Source organism: Orcinus orca, chromosome 8 (assembly GCF_937001465.1).
Source record: "Orcinus orca chromosome 8, mOrcOrc1.1, whole genome shotgun sequence".
In the NCBI taxonomy this organism is placed as follows: Eukaryota; Metazoa; Chordata; class Mammalia; order Artiodactyla; family Delphinidae; genus Orcinus; species Orcinus orca.
In genome coordinates, this window is record NC_064566.1 from 104,121,114 (window position 1) to 104,145,841 (window position 24,728).

Here is a 24,728-nt window from a genome sequence, read left to right on the forward strand (position 1 = left end):
AAAATGCTGTAGAATAATGCAATTATCATGCACCACAGTGAAAAATAAAGGATAATAACACGTTAAGAATAGACTAGAATCTAAGAGATTAAGCAAAAATTAAAAATTCTATTGCTGGTGTAAAGGATACCACTATTCTTGTCTCTGAGACTATAATGGGAGAGGATGTGCAAAATGTAATAAATGCACACTTGAACATATACTACAAAGCCCAGGTGAAAGGAGATTAGAAAGGTCGCTCTCATCAGTTGTAATTAACTGAAGAATAATTCTATTATAATGTAAATTATCATCTCTCATGGTTATCATAGGTTCAAATTCAATTTTTAAAAATCTTCAAATATTGCAAAGAGAAAATACAAGTATTGAAGAGATTAAGGGACGTGGTTTTCTGATACGACAAACAAAGAGATGGCATTTAGGAAAATATACACAGAGAACAATATGGATATTATTTCCTACTTTATCTAAACTATCTTATGGAAAATTACGGTTATCAATATAAGTGACTTAATTTTGAAACAGTTTCATTTTAATGAATTACAGTAGGAACGAAAAAGAAAATGCCATATGAGGTTTTACCGTAGTCTCTGGATATTGGAGGCAACGCCAGAGAGACGATATATTCCATCCACGATGCCATATCTCTCAATGAACGCTGTACAGCTTTGAAGAACCTGGGGCACTAGAGAGAATTTTTGAAGACATGGATTAAATTGAGAGCATTCAGTGGAAACAAAGTCACAAAAAATGAGAATGTCTTAGCAAAATGAAATTGGCAAATTAAAGTTTTAAGGGGTGGAGATTAATCTACTACAAAAACTGACAAGGGCATATTTAATTAATTTCACATCTATGCTAGATAAGTGGTCACATATGGTCACCTAATTTATGACAAAGGAGGCAAGAAAATACAATGGAGAAAAGACAGCCTCTTCAATATGTGGTGCCGGGAAAACTGGACAGCTACATGTAAAAGAATGAAATTAGAACACTCCCTAACACCATACACAAAGATAAACTCAAAATGGATTAAAGACCTATCAAACTCTTAGAGGAAACTCTAAGACACTATCAAACTCTTAGAGGAAAACATAGGAAGAACTCTTTGACATAAATCAAAACAAGATTTTTTTGACCCACCTCCTAGAGTAATGAAAATAAAAACAAAAATAAACAAATGGGACCCAACTAAACTTAAAAGCTTTTGCACAGCAAAGGAAACCATAAACAGGATGAAAAGACAACCCTCAGAATGGGAGAAAATATCTGCAAATCAAGCAACGAACATGGATTAATCTCCAAAATACACAAACAGCTCATGGAGCTCAATACAAAAAAACAAACAAACCAATTAAAAAATGGGCAGAAGACCTAAACAGACATTTCACCAAAGAAGACATACAGATGGCCAAGAGGCACATGAAAAGATGCTCAACATCACTAATTATTAGACAAATGCAAATCAAAACTACTATGAGGTATCACCTCACACCGGTCAGAATGGCCATCATCAAAATATCTACAAACAATAAATACGGGAGAGGGTGTGGAGAAAAGGCAACCCTTTTGCACTGTTGGTGGGAATGTAAATTGATATAGCCACTAGGGAGAACAGTATGGAGGTTCCTTAAAAAACTAAAAATAGAATTACCATACGACCCAGCAATACCACTACTGGGCATATACCCTGAGAAAACCATAATTCAAAAGGGCACATGTACCCCAATGTTCACTGCAGCACTATTTACAATAGCCAGGACATGGAAACAACCTGAATGTCCAACGACAGATGAATGGATAAAGAAGATGTGGTACATGTATACAAGGGGATATTACTCAGCCATAAAAAGGAACAAAATTGGGTCATTTGTAGAGATGTGGATGGACCTAGAGTCTGTCATACAGAGTGAAGTAAGTCAGAAAGAGAAAAACAAATATCGTATATTAATGCATATATGTGGAATCTAGAAAAATGGTACAAATGAACCTATTTTCAGGGCAGGAATAGAGACACAAATGTAGAGAATGGACATGTGGACACAGAGAGGGAAGAGGAGGGTAGGACAAATTGGGAGATTAGATTTGACATAAATACACTACCCTGTGTAAAATAGATAGCTAGCGGGAACCTGCTGTATAGCACAGGGAGCTCAGCTCAGTGCTCTGTGACGACCTAGATGGGTGGGATGGGGCGGGTGGGAAGGAGGCCCAAGAGGGAGGGGATATAGGCATGTATGTAGCTGATTCGCTTCACTGTACAGCACAACATTGTAAAGCAATTATACTCCAAAAAAAAAAAAAAAAGAAAAAAACCTGAAAAAAAATAACGTACCATCTGTCAAAAAGTATAGATAACTTCCCTGGGATTCTTACAACCATGTGATATTATATTCATACTTGCTTATGTTCTCCCAAACAAGTAGGGAAACTTGAAAATATGGGGAATTAGAGGTCTTTCCCTGATTATACAGCTAAGCCTCTACAGACATCATACTTCATGGAAAACATCTGAACTGTTTCTTTACACTTTATGTTCCCTAAGTAAAAGGACTGAATGTCCAAAAAACAATCACATCATAGAACTTCATAAATAAAACTATATAACTGAACATTGCTATTACTTAGGATTTTAAGAGAGACTAATGAGACATATAATTAAAATTAGTAGCAAAATGAAAGAGAAGAGCATAAACTTTCATTTTGAAAAACAGAGTAGAAACTGAAGAACAGTATAGGAAGATAAAAAGAGAAAAGATCTGAATTCTTTTTTTCACTAACATAAGAAAGTAATATGAGAACCCAATATATTATTAGAAGAAATCCTAGTACAAAAAGGCATTTTATTAACTACCTTTTCCCCTCAAATCATCTAACCAACCAGCCAAGTGCACATTAAATAATAACCCAGTCAAAACATAACATTAGAAACCTCCAAAATGGTTCTTCCAAAAGGTGATATAACTTTTTTTTTTTTTTTTTCCAGTACGCGGGGCTCTCACTGTTGTGGCCTCTCCCGTTGCGGAGCACAGGCTCCGGACGCGCAGGCCCAGCGGCCATGGCTCACGGGCCCAGCCGCTCCGCGGCATGTGGGATCTTCGCGGACCGGGGCACGAACCCGCGTCCCCTGCATCGGCAGGCGGACTCTCAACTGCTGCGCCACCAGGGAAGCCCAAAGGTGATATAACTTTAAGAATTATTCCCACACTCTCCAAATAATACACTTCTAAACCACTCATTTAATATTTTTAGTACTTTTTAATCATCAAATGACAACACAATAGGAAGTAAATGTTTAAATTAAACTGATGACCCTTAAGATTAGAATCATGGCTAAAAGTATAAGTAAGTATGACAAAAATTGGTCCTTTATTTTTCTTGACAGTTTCAGTTTCATTTCTGTTCTTTTCATTTATTCAGTCAGTCATTCCCTTTACACATTCAGCCATCATTCAAAGATCCCTTTTATATGCCAGGCATCATGCAAACATTGTGTAACACAGATGAAACAGTCAAGTCCCATTCTCAAGGCAGTGGCTTCCAGGCCAGGAGTACACGGTACAGTGTTACACATTAGAATGTGCATCATGATTTTTGGTTAGAAAAATACGATTACCTAAAGGATTAATTTCAGGGGTTATTTGGGCCTTGCTTGTTTCTAGTGTGCTCTGATTATAAACTCCCCGTATATTTACAATAGTTTAAGAAAGCCTCTTGCTGAAAGGGCCAAATAACCTCAAACAGAAATACATTCGGGCAACAGAATTTCCTCACCTTGAGTTTTAAAATATTTTTTACATTTTGTACCTAATGTAGTTTTACCTAGTTTTCTACAAAGTTCTCACTTTTTAAAAAAGCTATCTCATTTTAAGGATATTTGGCTTCAAATATGTGCAGCAAATAAAACAAGTCCTATGAAAAAATCAATGACACCTACAAACTCTTTGTTCCACTAGAATAGATTTTATCATAGTTAGGGAATATATAACCATTACAGTTATTAAACCTGTTATTTTTTCATAAAGAAATAATATATTGGCATCTGTCCTCTCTACCACACTTACTAAGAATGGAAACACAACCAAAACTTCTAAGCACAACTAAAACTTGCTGAATTGATATTTGAAAGCTAATAATAAACTGGAAAACACTCCCTCATAATGATCACATCCATCCATTCATCTAAGCACTGAATTCTTGAATAAGAATTTAATTTACAGAAAAAGGAATTGAAATTTCTAGTTATAAAAGCTGGGAGGCTGGTCTTGGTAATATACAGTCTCAAAACTATGACTTTTTTTTCAAAAGAGAAATAAACATTTTAGAATAAACTGTGAGAAGGAAAACTGGCTGAGGAAGCTATCTGGACAGATATGAAAATAATGTAAACTAGCATAGCTACTATACCCTCTGTGTGAATGTTTTCGTCTTCCTGAACAGATCACAAGCATCTCTGATGCCAAAGTGCATTCCTAGACCCCTCTTGATTCTCAGCTGCCCCAGAACTCAGATGAGTACCTGAGAACGTTCAATACGTGCTGCTGAACTTACTTGGGATAGGTACTGCTTGCCTAATCTACTTTAATTGATTATAGGAAATAAACAGGGAGAGGTCAGAAACTAAAATTATGAGTTTATAAATTTTATTTTTACCTTCAAAACCAGAATTCAGAAGGTGCTCCCCCAGGTCACAACCAAATACCCTTTCTTTCAAGATCCCACGCTGCTTCAACTTCTGTTTTGTTGGACGAGACTTCATGAATGTCCGTAAGAAAGTAATGAGCTTGCCGTGCTTTTTAGATACTAAAAAATAATAATAAAGAGAAAATACCTTAGTTGGGGTAAGAGGTCACATTTTTACTTAGTGTGAAAAGAAATGCAGATCTCAATAGCTGACTACAAAATAATCTATTACAAGTATACTTTATATTCTGTAGGAAATTTTCAGCAGAAGTTGAAGAAACAGTTGCTTTACAAATAATATCAGGGTTTTGCATGTTCTTCTCACCAGCCTGTGATCTTATTTGATGGGATTGTGAGCAAACTGAAGTATTATAATTTGTGACTTCTTTAAATCAAGCGTGGTAAACCAGCCATCTTCCCAATGCTACCCAAGCGTGCTACAGGATAACTGGGACCTGAGTTTTATATTGCTTTGGAGATCTTCATGGTAAGTAAGACTTAAAATGGTGTAAATTTAAAAACTGCATTTCTAGTTAATTTCTAAAATATTTTATTTAGTGGTTAGAAATTTTCATGACATTTACAATCTGGAAAGTAAAACTGAAAAAATAAACAACTCCCTCAGGGCTTCCCTGGTGGCGCAGTGGTTGAGAGTCCGCTTGCCGATGCAGGGCACACGGGTTCGTGCCCCAGTCCGGGAAGATCCCACATGCCGCGGAGCAGCTGGGCCCGTGAGCCATGGCCGCTGGGCCTGTGCGTCTGGAGCCTGTGCTCCACAACGGGAGAGGCTCACGTACTGCCAAAAACAAACAAACAAACAAACAAAAACCTCCCTCTTTCTCATTGCATTATGATATAGAGCACACTTGTCAAACTAATGGCTATGTAAGTACAAGACACAAACACACACAAAAAAGCATTAGATTTTCTATTAACATTCATCTGTAGTCTACCAAATATGTCACCTTAAATCCTTTGTAGATCAAGGCAAGAGATAAGTAAATTACATATAGTAAGATATTTCCACTGACTTATATGTTAGAAAGATAACAGTGAAAGATCTGAAAGCAAACAAATCCTTAGAAAACTGACTTTTGCTGAGAAGTGCAGCCTGCAGGGAAAATTACTCTAGAAGTCAACATACAACAAATTACCATAAGATCAGAGATTAGCTGCAGGATAGAACACTAAGCCACATGGCCTCAATCCTCCTACTCAGTTTGTATATGATTACAGGAGTCTTACTGAACCCTGCTATAGTTTCTTGAGGGAAGCCAAATCATAAATCCCTTGAACTGATGAATCCTCCTGTAGGAATTCTGTGTACTGAGATTAACTTGTGGCCTAAATGGACCACTAGATGGGTTACTCTGACCAGATTAAACACTCTCTTTACATTTTGGGGGAAACTCTATTTACAGACTTAAGCATCTTTTCTATGAACTGTACAAAGGTGATCAACTGTAACTGGCCCATAACTGAGAGGTTTCGTGGGACATGAGCCTTTTAGTGCTAAAACCAGGAAAGTCCTGAACAAACTGGGACAAGGCAGTCATCCTAGACTGTACACAGATTAAAGAGGAAATTTATTTTTTCTATACCAATTAGTTAAAGTTTACTTAGAATCGTCAGTACAATTTTGATGCTATCTCTAACATGCTGTGACACTCTGGGTAAATTACAACCTCACTTGTATCTGAGATCCTTGCTACAAAGTTAAATGACATGGTCTCTCAACTGCTGAGACATTTATAGCACGTTGGGGTAACTTCAGAAGTATGTCACACCTGTAATATTAGTATATTAAAAGTCACTGAACTTGCATGAGTTTTATTCTCCCCTAGTCGCTAGCAGACTGTGTGTTATGAATCTTTGTTGTTAAAAGTGTGGCCATCAAACCATTTTGGTTCATTTTTGAACATTCTCTAACAAACTTTAAAATAATTTTGAGAAGATTAATGAATAAAAACAAATGAGTTTGCTTTATGGTAATTTAATATTATATTTATATATTTGAAAGAATTTTAATTTCTATAATATTCAATATTTCTACCTGGAAACAGGGTGTGTCATCAGTTTTCTAAAGCTATTATATCTCGCAGTAAAGTTTTCTAATTTTATGAAAAGACACATTGCACATATTTCTTGCTAGGGATACTGCTAAGTATTTTACCTTTTTTTTTTTTTTTTTGCTGCTTTTGTAGAATAATAGTTTTCTTCAATTACAGTCTTAATTAACTGGTAGTTACTGGTATACTGGAAAATTATTTCTTTATGTATGGCTCAAATCTGATCATTTTCTAAACTCCCAACAATTTTAGGAGAATTTTAGTTGATCCTTTAGGATTTCATGGATATATAACTGTGTTAAAGCAAATATGGTAATTCCATCCTGTTTCTGATAAGAATAATTTCTGATTTCTTTTTCAGATTTTAATAATTAACCAGAACTTCCAAGACACAGGCTAAAAAGTAGGCATTTGTACTTTGATGCTGAATTTGATGAAAATATCTGTTGGATTTGGCAACTGCATATGATGTACATGAGAAAGCATTCTTTTAGTCAGATTTCCAGGAATGCTTCAAAGGGTTGGGAACTGAATTTTAGCTATTATTCACTTAGCAACAAACATGTAAGTGCCTCCTGTACCTCAGGAACTGAGAGTACAGTGGGCAACAAGTGAGACAAGCTCTTGCTGTCAGAGCTTACTGAGGAGAGAAGGAATGAACAAATAATAATACCCATACAGCCGGCATTTATTTTATGCTTAGTTACGTGCCAACAACTGCATAAGTGTTTATATTTATTAACCATTCATTTCTCATAGGATCCTATAAGGAAAATACTATTATGACCCCCTTTTTAGAGGAAGAAACTCAGGCACAGAGTGCTAAGTAACATGTCTAAGGTCATGGAACCAGGATTAAAAGTCAGATGGGTCTAGCTCAAAACCCAAGTTCTTAGCCACTGTATGATACAGCCTAAATTAAGACAGCAAGGTAATTTCAGATTGCTCTTAACTGCTAGTAGGAAATAAACAGAGTGCAGTAATAGTGATGAGAAAAAGAAACTATTGGGTGGGCCAAAAACTTCCTTTGGTTTTTAAGTAAAAATAAAAGACACATTTTTCACTTTCACCAAGAACTTTGTTGAAAAACATATTCACCGTTTTGTTCTACTACCTTCTGCCATTTTTCAGGCAACTTCATAATTCCATCTTCCCAAAATCTTTTATCTTTTTGAACAAAGAACTGTTCCAGGTACGTTTTATAGTCTTCCAGGGAATTGAAATTTTTCCCATTAAGAGAATTTTGTAAAGACCGAAATAAATGGAAATCCAAAGGAGCAATGTCTAGTGAATAGAGCAGATGAATCAGAACTTCCCAGCCAAGCTGTAACGGTTTTTGCATGGTCATCAAAGAGACATGTGGTCTTGCATTACCCTGATGGAAGATTATGCATTTTCTGTTGACTAATTCTGGACGCTCTTTGTCGAGTGCTACTTTCAGTTGGTCTAATCGGGAGCAGTGCTAATTAGACCTGTTGGAATGAATAGTTTCGTTTTCTGGAAGGAGCTCGTAATAGAGGACTCCCTTCCAATCCCACCATATACATAACATCACCTTCTTCGGATGAAGACTGGCCTTTGGTGTGGTTGGTGGTGGTTCATTTCACTGGCCCCACGATCTCTTCCGTTCCACATTATGGTACAGTATCCACTTTTCATGGCCCATCACAATTTGTTTTAAAAATGGAACATTTTCATTATGTTTAAGTAGAGAATCACATGCAGAAATACGGTCAAGGTTTTTATTCACTTAACTTATGTGGAACCCAACACATCAAAGCGATTAACATAACGAAGCTAAAACAAATGATTTTCAGCACTTGATTTGAATATTTTGAGTATGTCAGCTACTTCCCGAGTGGTATAACGTTGATTGTTCTCAATTAATGTCTCGATTTGATTTAATGTCTCGATTTGATCACTATCAACTTCAACTGGTCTACCCGACTGTGGAGCATTGTCCAGAGAGAAATCTTCAGCATAAAACTTCGCAAACCACTTCTGACACGTTCGATCAGTCACAGCACCTTCTCCATACACTGCACAAATCTTTTTTTGCGTTTCGGTTGCGTTTTTACCTTTCTTGAAATAATAAAGCATAATATGCCGAGAGTGTCACTTTTTTTCTTCCATCTTCAATATTAAAATGGCTACACAAAAATTCACCAATTTTGATAAGTTTTTTTTAAATGAACGCTGATATGACAGCTGTCACAATACAATCTAACAAAATTGTTTCGAATGAAGTTAAAGACAACTAAGCGCTACTAAAGCCATCTTATGGAAAAAACCGAACAAACCTTTTGGCCAACCCAATACCTTGATAAGGTGGTCAGGGAAGGTCTGAGGAAGTCATATATGAACTGGAAGATGCAAGTGTAGTGAACAAGGAAGACTGTGTGAAATGAGGCTGAAGAGGTAGGTAAAGGCCAGCACTAGGGGCCATACTACAGAGTCTGGATTTTATGCAATGAAAACACACTGAAGAGTTTAAACACTTTAGAAAGGTTACTTTAAAAATAACCCAATAGGTGTATTAGAAACCTAAATGTGCATTAACAGCAAACTGATTGAATATTAATGGATACATCTGTGCAGAGGACTGCTGTTTGGCTTTTGTTTTTTTTAAAAGAGGATCTCTACCTATTGATATGAAGCAATCCCCAGAATATATTAAGTCAAAAAGGAAGGTAGAGAACAGTATATTTAGCATAAGAAAGGATATGGAATAAATACATCACACACACATAAATTCATAATATATAATAAACACATGTATGTGTGTACATAAGAGCTTAGTTTTGCAAAGAGAAATGCTGGAAGGATAAACCAGAAATGAATAATAATGGGTAAAAAAAATGGGTGGGGATAAAAAATGAGACTGTTCTGAATATACCTTTTTATGTAGTTTGACTTCTGAATTATGTTAATGTTCTTTCTACACGTTCAAATATAAATTTAGAAAGTTAAAAAAGCAAATCCTAAGATTGGAAATAACCTAAGAAATGTATCTAATGATATATCAAATTGGTAATACTGTCAACAGAGAGAAAATATTTTAAATGCCTTGTCAACAATAAACTAACTGCACATGATTACCGGGATATATTCTAGGGACGAAACAACTACCAAGTAATATTTAACTTCTTTCAACTGTGTGAGAGAAAGCAGATACAATAATAAAATAAAGGAATTTAAGAAAAAATATCCCTAATGTTAGCTATGAGTTGGAAATGTGAACATGAACTCAAAATTAAAATATATACACATTTTCCCTAAGCTCTAGCTACTGAAAAGGCTTAGAAACAATGACATTCCAGTTGCATGAACGCCTGTAGTCTCAGATCTGGATTTCTAAATATCATTCCCTAACAAAATAAACCAGAACTCCTTGGAGAAATGCCTGTTTGCAAGTTGATAGCAAGCAAGCACAAGGTGAGACTGCGATATTTTTTTGAGACAGAAAGCAGGGGAAGCACCCACACCCATCAGGAGCCATGTCAAAAGAACTGAGTTGAATGGACTCCCACTGGCCAGCTTTGGGACGTCATAAAGATTTGAATATCATGAAGAACGACTATGACTTCTTAAAATACTCCCCAGAAGAAAAGAAGGAAGGGAGTGACGATTTTCAGCATAAATGGAGCGAGAGCATTAAAAAAACCTGCCATGATAGTTTGCCATATTGAACTGGGCTCTCTGCAAGTAGAGAGCAATAGGTTTATTTCTTTCACATCAGTTGGCAGTATCGTATCTCGAATTACTGATTGAAATTAATTATATATTAACCAGGAAATACGTTCACAATTCAGCGATAACTGTTAAGGAAATAGATTTGTATTCATGCTCCTCCGACCAAACTCTCATACACAATAAAATTACATTAGTCAGAGGGCAACCTGGGTAGAACTGGACTTTCCAGGACACCTGGTAGCTTTGACTGTCTTTGGTGTTCTAAGTTTGGCTCAAGAAGAAGGAAAGCTGGCTATCTTTTCCTGTAGGGTAAAGACCATTCATATTTATTTTTCCTAAATAATGACATAAGACTCAAGTAGGAGCTTGCAGTATGACACAAAATTAAGACCAGTGGAGAGTGTCATTAGCAACTCTGTGCCCCCATCTGGCACTTGTGGGTTCTGGGAAATTGTGCTGATATGCGCATAACCTGGCTTCTACTCGGCGTGGCCACGCTGCTTCTGTCACCTTTCTAAAAACACTACTAAATAAATTGGGAACTTTAAACCTAAACTTGTAATGGGAATGAGGGGTGGGTGTGGTCTCTTCCTGCCAACCTATATCCCAATGTGAGATACCAAAATAACTAATATTCATAATGGTGACTAGACATGCAATCTTAAATAATTTCTAAGTCTTCAAAGAAAGATTGAACTATGTTCTACACAATTTTAGTGTTGCTGCTATTGTTATTACAACTGGCATTCCAATTTAGAGATAGTTATGGTGAAAAACTCTGGCATCCATAATTAAATAATCAATTACCTATTGAGATAGACAAATTTCATTGCACTGGAAATTTAAACTAATAAAAATACTCAATTTAGTTCCAAATTTGAAGATCTAACAACACTTCCGAATATAAATGTCTCTTCATATTAATTTTTTCTTCACTTAATATTTTCTTCCCATTTCTTAGACAATAAAATGGCTTTTGGACACTACACTGCCCCCACCCATTTTCTTATAACAAACTAGTAAACTCCTTAGTAAAACTACCTTTCGAGGAACAGAGTACGGAATACTGTCAATGAAATCAGGAGACTTCTCCTGAGGAAGGGAGAGTGGGGGACTGGCTTTAGACAGGTAAGTGCCTATAAACCCACTTCAGCAAAGGAACCTTGGAATACAGTGTAAAGTGTGTTAGGGTTAAGGTCCACCAAATATGGTGGATCAGAGAAATGAAAATGATAACAGACATTTCCACAGATAAAAAATACAACACAAAACAGTACTTAGACAAAAGCAAATCATACCACTGTGTATTCAAATTCCCTACTCTAGGGTTAAAATGCAACATGTGCCACAAGGCTACTGTCTTCCATATCATTTAGACAAGATTTCATGCTTGCAATTGCTTCAAACTTGACACAAACGCAACCAGACCAGTTCTTCCAGTAGTTAAAAGCTTTAGCAGTATGACACACAACTTACTATCTCCAAGGTAAATCTTTATGATACCAACAACCAGTTTATAGGGGCACGGTGAACCTTGACATGGAGAGGCAGGGCACCAGGAGTTTCTAACTACACAAGTATAGTAGTTCTCCAGCAAATCCTAAGAATTCTCCTTTTCTCATAATACTTCACTTAAATTCAGAGTTCTCTAAATTGGGTCTTAGAAATCTTCTAGACTGACGTGAGAGAAGTCTGGGCTTGAAGTAATTTCTCAGTAAATTAAATTAAAGGAAGATGATTTGTGTGAGATAAGAGCCTTGGCATTAGGTTTATTTGATTATATGCATCAAGTTCTAAGATCTGTAATGAATTCATATGGCCAAGCAGACAGAGTGAGAGGGTAGAGGTGGGATGCATAATACCTGAGGAGATTATCTTGGTTAACCTAAGGTATAATAAAGTATGAGTGTAAGGTTTACATGTCCAATGGATTTTCACAATTGAACACAATGTCCTGCCTTTTGCTCAAAGTTTTACAAACATAGATTAGATGACCATTTGATGGAAATTTAAGAGACTGGAATAGAAATACAGGCAACTGGACTCTGGGATATTTAAGGGTCTTTATAACCTCTCAAATTCTGTCTCTGTTGCATACTTTGAAATATTTTATGTTAAATAAATATGAAAAGATTCAAATTTTAATACAAAATTCCATAAACTTGCTTTCATTTAACGCACAACAACATATATATTCATACCAATAGATATGGAGAAAGGACTTTTCTCTAAGCAATGTCAAATTGATTTTTCCCTTACTTTGTTATTATACCCACAGACTAGTTTTCTAAAAAAAATTCTGCTCTTCAAGATCAGCCAAGATGGTGTAGAAAGACTCTGAGCTCGCCTCCTCTCACGGGCTCCCCAGAATTACAACTATTTGCAGAACGATCATCGATGAAAAAGACCAGAACCTACCAGAAAGGATCTTCTACAACTAAAGATATAAAAAAAGAACCACAACGAGACAGGTAGGAGGGGTGGAGTTGCAATACAGTCAAACCTTCAGGGTGGATGAACCACAGCAGGAGACTAGTAATAACTACGGAGCTTCTACCAAAGAAGTGAGGGGTCCAAGCCTCATGCTGGGCTCCCCAGCTCAGGAGTCCTGCACCAGGAAAACAAGTCCCCAGAGCATTTGGCTTTGAAGGTCACCAGAGCTTACTTTCGGGAGTCCCGGAGGGTTGGGGGATATAGAGACTCCACTCTTAAAGGGCACACAGAATCTCACACACTCCGGGAGCCAGGGCAGAAGCAGTGATTTGAAAGGAGCCTGGGTCAGACCAGCCTGCTAATCTTGGAGAGTCTCTCCGAGGCAGCGAGCAACTGCAGCTCCCCTGGGGACACAGACACAGGTGGTAGCCATTTTTAAGGAGTCCGGTCTACCATGTGGACACTGGTCCTGGCAAGCACCATTCTGGAATCCTCCCTCTAGCTTATCGGCCTCAGGACCCAGCCCAGCCCCCAACCCATCAGCCTATAGGCGCCAGTGCCGGGGCGCAACAGGCCAAGCAACTAACTGGGTGTAGAAACAGCCTCACCCACCAACAGACAGGCTGCTTAAGACTCCCAAAGCCCACAGCCGCCCCTAGACACAGCCAGGCCCACCAGAGGATCCAGGACCCGGTCTCACACAACAGTGCACAGACAATAAACCTGGGACCCCCAGGGACCTCCAGAAAGAGACCCTGGGACCCAGCTCCAACCACCAGAAGGCAGGCAGCAGGCCCAGCATCCTCTGGGCCTTGGCCTCATCCTCCAGCCAGCTAACACAAGTTCTGGGACATCCCAGCCTCCACAGCCAAGGGCGCCAGGAAGCAGCGCTACTCACCAGCCATCTGATACCAGCCCTAGGACCCCTGGGCTCTGCAGCCAGAACCCAGGACCCAGCCCTGCCCTACAGGAGGCCAGCACTAGTCCCAAGACCTGGCTTCACTCACCAGTGGGCAGGCAACAGCCCCGGGATCTCCTGAACCCTGACTCTGCCCCCCAGTGACCCAGCACTAGTCCCAGGCCCCCACAGGGTTCCACAGTCAGCCTCTTGTGACCCAAGCCCAGCACAAAGCTCTGGTGATGAGAGGGGAGTTCGCTGCTGGGACGCCAAGGACACCTCCTACAAAAGGCCACTTCTCCAAGGCAGGGAAATGCAACCAACCTACCAGATACATATAAACAAAAACAACAAATATTTTCTCCCATTCTGTAGGTTGTCTTTGATTTTGCTTATGGTTTCCTTTGCTGTGCAAAAAAGCTTTTCAGTTTAATCAGGTCCCATTTGTTTATTTTTGTTTTTATTTCCATTACTTTAGGTGATGGATCCAAAAAGATATTGCTGCGATTTATGTCATCATTTCCATGCATGTTTTTATACTTTAGCTGTACATGTATACAGCCATAAGCAATATATATTATCATTTTGCATGTTTTTAAAATTTGTAGAAATGGAATCATACTATACCAAACCTTCCTCAAAGTTATCTATTTTGAGAATATATAACTGTGGCTCAGTATATCCCTTTTAATTGCATTATAGTATTCCCCTGTAAGTATATACTACAGCTGTACTCCCATTCTGTTGACTGTCATTCAGAGAGTTCTGAAGTTTTTGTTATTACAATCAGTACTGCACTGAGCAATCTGGTGTCTCCTGGCACAGCTGAGAGAATTTCTCTGGCACTCATGCTGAAGACTAGGACAACTGGGCTGTAGAGTATGTACTTTTCAACCCTATTTCAACTCTGCTAGAATATTCTCTAAAATGATTTACCAACATAACCTTCCCATAGGGTGTACTTCAGGATTCCACTCTTCATTTCTCTGTCCTATTCAGTTCTGTCAGACTTTTTCATTTCTATCAATCTGATCAGTATTATTATTCCACTTTAAAGTGCCCTTCTGTGCTTGCTAATGAGATTAGGCATTGTTTCATGTTCATTGGTCATTCAGTCTTTCTCTTCAGTGAAATAACTGTTCACATCCTTGGCCCATTTTACTATTTGGTTGTCTTTTTCTTACTGATGGGCAAGAATCTTTATATAATCGGGAAACGAGTCCCCTGTCAGTTACTTATGTTACAAACATGTTCTCCCAGTCTTTGGCTTATCTTGTCTAAATTTCTAATCACGTCTTTGTGTATGGTTTCCATGCTTTAAGATATCTTTCCCTACCCAAGGTCATAAACATACTGTCTTATTTCTTTTAAAGCTTTTATTTCCTAAACCTTTTTCACTTGAAGGTTTTTAATTGCCTTTGAACTTTTTTGTATGTTTAGGATGAGGCAGAGATGTGATCACACTACTTTTTTCTTTACGCACAACTAATTATTTCATCACCTTTTACTGGATAATTCTTTCTCCATTGATTTGTAAGGTTAATTCTTACATGAAAAATGTGTATAGTATGTGAGGGGTCTGTTTCTGTGTTCTCTCAATCCTACCAGTCTCTCTTCATCAATTCCTCACTTTCTTAATTTCTAGCATTTTATAGGTCTTAATACCTGGAAAAATAAGTCCCTCCACTTATTCTTCAAAACTGCCTTTACATTTTTTGTTTTGTTTTGCAGTACACGGGCCTCTCACTTTTGTGGCCTCTCCCGTTGTGGAGCACAGGCTCCGGACGTGCAGGCTCAGTGGCCGTGGCTCACGGGCCCAGCCGCTCTGCAGCATGTGGGATCTTCCCGAACCGGGGCATGAACCCATGTCCCCTGCATCGGCAGGCGGACTCTCAACCACTGCGCCACCAGGGAGGCCCTGCCTTTACATTTTTAGCCCTTTACTCTTTCATATAAATTTTAGCATCTGCTTCTCTAATTATAGGAGGAAAAAAACTTTGGGGAATTCGATTGAAGCTGCATTGAATTACAGATTATTTTAGAGGAAAACTGACTTCTTTTCAATATTGAGCCTTCCTGACCATGAAGACAGTATATCTCTCCATGTATTTAAGATTCTTTTATGTCCTTCAGTAAGTTTTTCTAGTCTTTCTCCATAAAGGTCTTACTTACTTTTGTTATAGCTATTCTTAGGAAACTTATGATTTTCATTGCTATTGTAAATGGTACTATTTTCTAAATGAGAGTTTCTAATAATTTATTACTGGTATATAGAAACACAATTAGCATGGTGTGACAGACTACTGAGGTTCCAATCATGCCTCTGTGACTTCTAGCTGTATGACTGTGGACAAGGTACCTAATTCTCAGACCTCATTTTCCTCATCTATGAAAAAGTTAAAAACAGTAATTACCTAATAGGATTGCTGTGAGAATTAAATACAAAGCACTTTTTTTCTGCTGGATAGGAAAAAAAAACCTTAATAAATATTAGGTACTCTGTTGTCACTGTATTATTTATCTTTCATTCAGCAACCTTGCTCAACTCTGTTAATACTTCTAATAATTTGACAGTAGATTCTTCTGGATTTGAAGACAGTCATCTACAAATAGTACATATTTATCCCTTCCATGTCTTTTTGTCTAGTTTCACTGAACCTTGAATAAATGATGATCTTGTTCTTGACTTCAAATAGATTGTTTCTTATGTCTCACCATTAAGAATAAAATTTTCTTGGGTTTTTGGGTAGAAACCTTAAATAGATTTAAAAAACCCCCTATTGTTAATTGCCAAGATACATAAAATGAACAAGTATTGACCTTTATCAAATGATTTCTCTGTATCTATTAAGATAATCATTTAGTTTGTTTTGTTTAGTTTTTAAGTTTTGAACGTGACAAACTAGATGCACTTTTTTTTTTTTTTTTTTGCGGTACGCGGGCCTCTCACTGTTGTGGCCTCTCCCGTTGTGGAGCACAGGCTCCGGACGCGCAGGCTCAGTGGCCATGGCTCACGGGCCCAGCCGCTCCGCGGCATGTGGGATCTTCCCGAACCGGGGCACGAACCCATGTCCCCTGCATCGGCAGGCGGACTCTCAACAACTGCGCCACCAGGGAAGCCCTAGATGCACTTTTAAAGTCTTGCTTTTATACTCATGTGGTAAATCTCCTTTACTCCTACTTGCCCTGTATCCATTGCAGGGATGTAAATGAGTACGAAAGACTGGAGAAGGTAAGTGGCAACTTAAAAAACTAAAGCCTTAAGCCAAGGCAAGAGTCCCTCTTAGAAACTGTAAAAAACACAGGGATTCTGCAAACATATTAGAAGTGTCTTTCAATAAAAGAACACAAACATAAAATTCTACAGGGTACAAGTATAGACAAAGAATTCTAAAAACAGGAAAACTGTAATAGGTTGCTGATGCCTTAAATAGCAGCAAAGAAATATGACATAGATTTATATTTACATTCTTAATCAAAGAGCTGAAGTGAACTGTGTTACTCAGCATTTTCAAATTTATTAAAAGGGATATTGGGAAGAGATGCCAAAATTAACTTATTTTTAGCATGTCCTGAAAGGATCTGTCAGCAACTCAGAAACACAGCTTTTGAACCAGTTTAGTCAGCACTCATGCTGGGAAAAATATGATATAATATTTACTTAGTTTATAGCCTTGAGTATATCAGTTAAATTACTTTTAAACTAAACCAACAAAGCTTTTATTTGAAAATAAAAGGACTTAGAAATTAAACTGATTCACTAGAGTAGTAATTTGACAAACTTTTAAAGAAAAATTTCTATATGAGCAAGATTATATGTTACTCAAATATTAAACCAACTGAACTAAAAACACTTTTTCCAATAACTGAAATATAGAACCTTTGATAACTTTTCCTTTTTCATAATATAGAAGAGCTTTAACATAAATAAAGCAAAAGGATGAATAATGATGTAAAGGGAGTTCTTTAAGCCAATGACTGAAAATACACATGAATGATTCTGATGATGTGTTTTGTTTGTTTGTTTGTTTTGTTTCTGCAGTATGCGGGCCTCTCACTTCTGTGGCCTCTCCCATTGCGGAGCACAGGCTCCGGACGCGCAGGCTCAGCGGCCACGGCTCACGGGCCCAGCCGTTCTGCGGCATGTGGGATCCTCCCGGACCGGGGCACGAACCCGCGTCCCCTGCATCGGCAGGCGGACTCTCAACCACTGCGCCACCAGGGAAGCCCGATGATGTGTTTTTTTAGTCTTACAAAAAACACCATCCAAATCAGAGTTAAAGAGTTTCTTGCAAACCAAACTCAGAGTAGGTTTTTATTTGATGGAGTAAGGACATATCTAAGAAACTCTGTCACTGACTCTATTTTTCTCTCTGTAAATCTTCTGGTCTATCTTGCTAGATCTGCCCTTTCCCTGGCTCCACTCACTGGCCTCTTCCCAGTGCTAAAAAAGGCAAGATGAAGAAAAGACTGAATCCTAAACCAGATCTCCAATGAAAACTGAAGGAAAATACAGAAATTCCAGTAATATCATAATACATGATACACTATTGTTTCTTTGATTTATTTGCTAGCAAGTCCCTGGTGAACACTACAATGGCCATTTATAATACTGCTTTTACTAGAAAGTGTCATATACTTTCTAAAGATTAATTTTTGAACTATGTTTCAGGAATGCACTGTAGTAAGAGAAAAAAAGGTAAATAGTATCTATACGTTCTGAATTTCTGAAAACTTATATTCTACCAGGTTGATACTCAAAATGCAAAATCCTCACTGTCTCTCTAGGAACTACTGAGTTTTCTTCTAATTTTTAAAGCAGGAATAAAGCAGTTTCAGCCTTGAGTTTCACTGATGCCCCCCCACCCATCCCAAAGTAGATGTCAAAGAAAATATGTAGATGTCAAAGAAAATATGTAGATAAGCTTGAGTATTAAATCTTAACGTACTGTTGAAGTTATTATGGAATAAGAAAGTAGAGAATCATTTTTGATCAATATGTCATAAACAATTTCAGAAGTAAGAGAAAAAGCACAGCTCTTTAACTGATGTGTGTAACAGCTGCCAGGGTAATATCTGGGGCCAGCCCAGGGATGAGGTTCTGGAATGTGGATGACTGTAACAATTTTGATATCTGTACATTCCAACCTCAAAGGGAGGAAACCAGGTATTTGAGAAATGTCATGTACGTGCAATACTGAATTTAAAATAGCACTGACAGTAATGGCTCTTGTTTGAAAATTTGTAAAGCTACTAACAGTTACATAAGTCAAATAGGCTTCCATTTACTCATAAGAGAGAAGAGGAGGCACTTCAAAAGGCATTACTGAGTGGAATGCAAATGGATGACACTAATAGATATAGAAAATAAATCTGTAGTAAATTTTAGAGAAGAGCTTTTCAGACACAGAGGAGATGCGAACAATTCATCTGGAAAAAGAGAAGCAGAAAACTGGCAACAAATTGCTTCTTCAGAATATCCAACACAACTCTTACGTGGAATAGCATGCCTGCGGTCAACTAAAATATTTGAGTATTTGAATAAAAATGTCTCTTTTTCAGGGTTAAGAATGAAACCAAAGCAACCTCATGGTGTTGCTCTTGCTAGAGCAGGACATCAACAGTGATAAACCACAATGGGCGTGCTATGTTGAAGCTTTAAAAATCATAGTTCCCTTGGGAAAATGGGCATCAGGTTACAATAAGACATTATTTACATGATACATTTACTGTTCTCAGAGCTACGAATTTCAGAAACGAACATAAAGGCTTTGTGACCACCTAGAGGGGTGGGCTAGGGAGGGTGGGAGGGAGAGGAAAGAGGGAGGAGATATGGGGATATATGTATACGTATAGCTGATTCACTTTGTTATAAAGCAGAAACTAACACACCATTGTAAAGCAATTATACTCCAATAAAGATGTTAAAAAAATAATAATAAAAAGAAGGCTCAAATTTAGCTTATGTGATTTTAGGGTAATATAAGTAAATTTTACATTTTTCCTGCTAAAACTGATATTGATTTAAAAAAAAATAAATTTATTTATTTATTTTTGGCTGCATTGGGTCTTCGTTGCTGAGCACGGGCTTTTCTCTAGTTGCAGAGAGCGGGGGCTACTCTTCGTTGCGGTGCACGGGCTTCTCATTGCGGTGGCTTCTCTTGTGGTGGAGCACGGGCTCTAGGCGCGCGGGCTTCACTAGTTGTGGCACGTGGGCTCAGCAGTTGTGGCTCATGGGCTCTAGAGCGCAGGTTCAGTAGTTGTGGCACACGGGCTTAGTTGCTCCGCGGCATGTGGGATCTTCCCGGACTGGGGCTCGAACCTGTGTCCCCCGCGTCGGCAGACGGATTCTCAACCACTACACCATCAGGGAAGCCCCTGATACTGATTTTTATTTTAAAATTTTAAATTATAAATTAAAACAATAAATGTGATTGGTTTTGTTCCTCAACTCTGTACAAAAACAAAGTAAGAATTTTTTTTTAACTTTACCCCTTTAGTTATATAAAAGACTCTGACTAATTTCATTTCTAAATACAGAACAGAAAGATTTGCATTTTAGCAGAGGAGAGTAGGAGGAAACATGAGGTGGCTATAAATTCCTGACACTAAAGGATTCTAATACTAGAGTGGGTTATAATAAAAAGACTATAGAAGCCTCTCTGCTAAGAATTTTTAAATGATCTAAGCTCTTATTTTTCCAGGATGAACTAGTACTATTTGATGTGAAGCTTAAAAACTAGTACTATTTTAAGAGAACACTTATTTATAAATTACAATAACTACATATTCTTAGGAATTCAGTAACATGATAAAGTTCTAGAAGTCTGAACATGTAAAACCTTAATCTTAAAAGTGTGAAAATACTTTTCTTGAAATTCTTTCTTTCTTTTTTTATTAGATTAAAATGTAATCATATTCAGTTTGATGTCAAATAACCCTCTGCACTTTATGAGGCTATGAAGTTTGGTGTGGAACACTGATATGATCAGGGTGGGTTTTGTTTGTTTTTGTGGGTTGTTTCTCCCCACTCCCCACCCCAACATTTTCTTTTGCAGGAGCTGGAGGGGCAAAGCTCCATATTTGAGGAAGACAGAACTGATAATAAGAACCCTTTATTTAAAGGCAGAAGTCTTAGAAGCCTGCCCTACAAAAGACCTGACCTTTGGCATGAGAAATAAGAACATGGGCCTTGCAGTCAGACCGACCTAAGGGCTTGAATCCATTCTCTAATCACTTCCCAATTTGCAAGGTCTTGAGCAAATGACCTATCTAAGTCTCAATTCCCTCAAATACACAATGAGAATGACTATAACAATACCATCACTCGGGGTTACTACAATGCTTACATGAAATTACATATGCCAACCACTTAACTCTGCAAGTGTCAATAAACAGGAGTTACTTCACCACTATAATTTCTCTGAACACTTGAAGAATCTTCCACAGTACAAGGCTAATCAGACCCTGAGTCAGCTTTCCAAACCAGGTTTGATCACATCTGGTTGTACCTCCTAAATTCAGGGCTGAGATCACTAAGGAAGGGTGCACACAAACACAGGGTCACTTCCTAGTTCTTCCCCCTCTAATTGTCTTATGTGTAAACTTAACCTAAGAAACTTTAGATTTCTGCTCTCTCCTACTGAATATCATAAGTACTACATAATATGTTAAAAAAAGAGAAGTTACAGTCTCAAACCATTATCATATGAGCAACTAGTGCCTCTTTAAAAGTTGACAGTGAAAAAGAGTTCTAAATTCTGAGGTTCCCCCATTTGTGGTTTTGAAAATTAAAATATCAATATTATTTAAAGAGTAGTAGAAAAGAAAAATGTTCAGCTTCTTAACAGGACTAATCTGTGATTCAGAGAAAATTGTGGTCTCCATGTTATCTTAATGAAAAGCATTTATAACCAAGATCTGAAGAAGCACCATATAAATATGGAATACTACCGTAACGGTAAGAAAATCTCTGCAAGAGGAGAAAAGAGTTAATACCAACATATCATGGATAGAGACAGTTATCCGTACTAATGCCAATGAGGGAAAAAAAGAAAAACAATACTTGAAGATAAAAGTGCAGAAGGGTTACTTCTTTGTGCTAATTTGAACAGTCTCTTTATACAGTCTACCAAATTCTTTATTTGGTAGAGTAAAGCAGTGCTGCCTATTTTCTATTAGTCAATAACTGAGATGCTATTTACACAGCAGGGAAAAAATTTTAAATATGATATATACTTGTTGCTTATGAAACAAAGGTATGTTCTTTTAAACATGCAAACTTTTGTACCTTAACCTGAGGTCTAGAAAGCATTAAGAAATAATCTGATTTGAAATTTTAAAATGAGTATTTCCTAAAACTAGGAACGTAAGAGATAATACCTACGTAGTACGATCTACTTGAAAAAATGATCATCCCTCTACAAACATGACAAACCTTAAAGCTCAATTATTCAATTTTTTGGATAACTAAATAATTAACCACTCACCTAAAAGCAGCCAAGGAAGCATGTGCCCAAATGTAATATAAAAATAGTGAAATATTCTGAGTATTGCTGGGGTCAAACATTTGAATAATTGATTGAGATGTCCTTACCTCTTGCTGTGGCACAAGTTTTAGGATCAACAATTAAAATTACTCCAGATGACTGCACTTAGCAGTAGATTCGACAGGATACCACCGCTCAGCATTCCATGCAAAAGTGTGCCGAATGAATCATAATCACACTGGCTCAGACCTTATCCACCACGGGATAACTCCAAGTCAAAGCTTCACGGCACTCTGAGGTTCCAGCTCTGCTTTCGGGCCCCCTTTCAGCAGTTTTCTCGGCCCTGTTTCTGGTCTTTAGTCAAGCCGAGCAGCTTGTGTGTGCGAGAGCGCTGCTTGGAGGAACTTAATCCTCTCTCTCTGCACATCCTGCTTTGCAGCGCAGGAGAACTGCCCCAGCCCAACCACACTTGCAGAACAGGCTTTACCAGTATGACTCCACCCACCAGCTTCACACAGGTGCATATTTTCTGCTCAGAATAACACCACTATGAAATTGATATTCAGTCTTTAATTTTTTAAAAAGTCACTTACTATTCAGTTGTTTATATTTGCTATCCACATGGGAGATAATGTATCCTATAAAAATGATGGTATTTACGCCCAAATAAAATAAGAAAAGTAACTGATCAAGCAGGAAGTATTGTCTGTAAAAGGCTGAGTCATTAAACTGGCAGCAACAGGCTAGGAAAACATGACTTTGAATATCTTTGCTGATAATGAGCTGTGACTGTTTTCTACTTAGACTGACAAAAAAAATTATCAATTTATACTGCCTCTGTGTGAAAAATTCTGAGATTGGAATGCACAATTTTTTAATATGCAAATAAAATGTTTTAAAACCTGAAAAGTTTTTTTAGGATTAAAAATCCAGAATTGTGCAACAGTGTAATTCAACTATACTTCAATACCAAAAACATCCAGAATTAAATTTTCCTGATTATGACCTCCTCCTTTCTACACTGCCCCAGTATTAAAATTGTAGCTCTACTTATACAAACATTGAAAAGATTCATTATTTATACTTAAGAACAGTACTGCACTGTGTTAACCCAATTAGAATTAGTTGAAGAAATAAATGAATTGGAAGAGATTAATGTATTTTCTGTTCCAAATGACTTTTTACTAATACCAATGTAAATTCATGTTCACATATTTGTTTTTAGTAAACAAAATAATGTTACACGTGCCAGACAGATTTTAAGTACTTTACAGATAGTCTTCATTATAACCCTATGAAGTTGATTCGAATACTATTCCCATCCTAGACATGAGGAAGCCAAGATGGAGGATTAAGCAATTGCCAAGGTCAAACAAGTAGGAATTGTTGAATTCAAGATACCCAGGGAGTATTTATCATGCACAGCGCCAAAATCTGCTACCGATCAAATGTATTCATTCCTTCCTTTCTGATCATAGCTCTGAATAAAGAAGTGTTGATAACTGGTAGGCCACAATAAGAAAAACAATGAATTGATGTGATTTCACAATCTGAAAGACCACAGAGAACTCCAGTGTGTGACAGGAACAAACCATGTTAATTTTTACCAATGGAACAGCTGTGAATTTATGGATTTTGTTGAATAGGAAATGAGGCTCTTAAAGTTTATTCATGGCGGAGAAAGCAAAGCCACCCCTCCTTCTACCCCCTCCTCAGCACTGAAGACAGCAAGGGAGGGCAAGGGAAAGAGGAACGAGAGAGCGAAGGAAGGGGGAAGGGGAAGAGGAATCCCTGCTGTAGAAAAGCCATTTGGGGGAATACTCGGTACAACTTAACACATGAGCACAGAGAGGAATAAATAAATTCGACGGTAGTTTGCCTGAGTGCAGGAGAGTGACAAAATGACCCTCACCTGTAACCTAAAGGCTGCACTCTGTGCCGCATAAAAACACAAGGTAAGAATGAGTGTGTGCCAACACTGGTGAAGCTGGAGTGAGGTCTGTCAATCTAGTTCCCTGCATTGCGACAGTGCCGATTTCCTGGTTTTGATAATGTACAGTATAGTTATGTAGGGTGTTACAACTGGGAGAAGCTGGGTTTTGAGTATATGGGGCCTCTCTGTACTATTTTGGTAACTTCTGAGACTATAATTGTTTCAAAATAAAAAGTTAAAAAATATGGCTGACTGAAAAGCATTATGCTCTGTCTTCTAAAGACTGCTGATGGCACAGGAGAGGTCACCTGTTATTTTTCTCTTGTAGGAGGTTATCCTGTGAAGGACTAAGATGTATCCGTGTGGGCAGCGGGGGCAACAAGACAACTCACTGGAAAGGCAAAGGCTACCTTCCAATCATTCTGTCATAAAAATTACCCGAATTATTCAAACCCTTGACAGTACGTCTGTAAATTCTGCCAGTTTCATGGCCAAAAACATATCCAGAATTAGATCACATCTCACTCCTT

General features: G+C 37.7%; 1 protein-coding gene across 8 annotated transcripts in view; it reads right to left on the minus strand.

The window, feature by feature from the left end:
• The window catches only part of ARHGAP32 (Rho GTPase activating protein 32), a 266,634-nt gene that overhangs the window by 35,765 nt on the left and 206,141 nt on the right, over positions 1-24,728 (minus strand). For 7 of the 8 annotated variants that reach the window (XR_004477239.2, XM_033406971.2, XM_049713594.1 and 4 more), the window contains 2 exons: positions 4,654-4,803; positions 583-685 (listed from right to left, as the gene is read on the minus strand). Coding sequence is in view for 7 of the 8 variants with exons in the window: in XM_033406971.2 (XP_033262862.1) it covers positions 583-685; positions 4,654-4,803 (253 nt within the window). In the remaining variant the exon portion in view is untranslated. Of the gene's footprint in view, positions 1-582; positions 686-4,653; positions 4,804-22,372; positions 22,694-24,728 lie in introns of those variants that run through there. The other variant, XM_004280481.3, reaches the window with a different exon arrangement.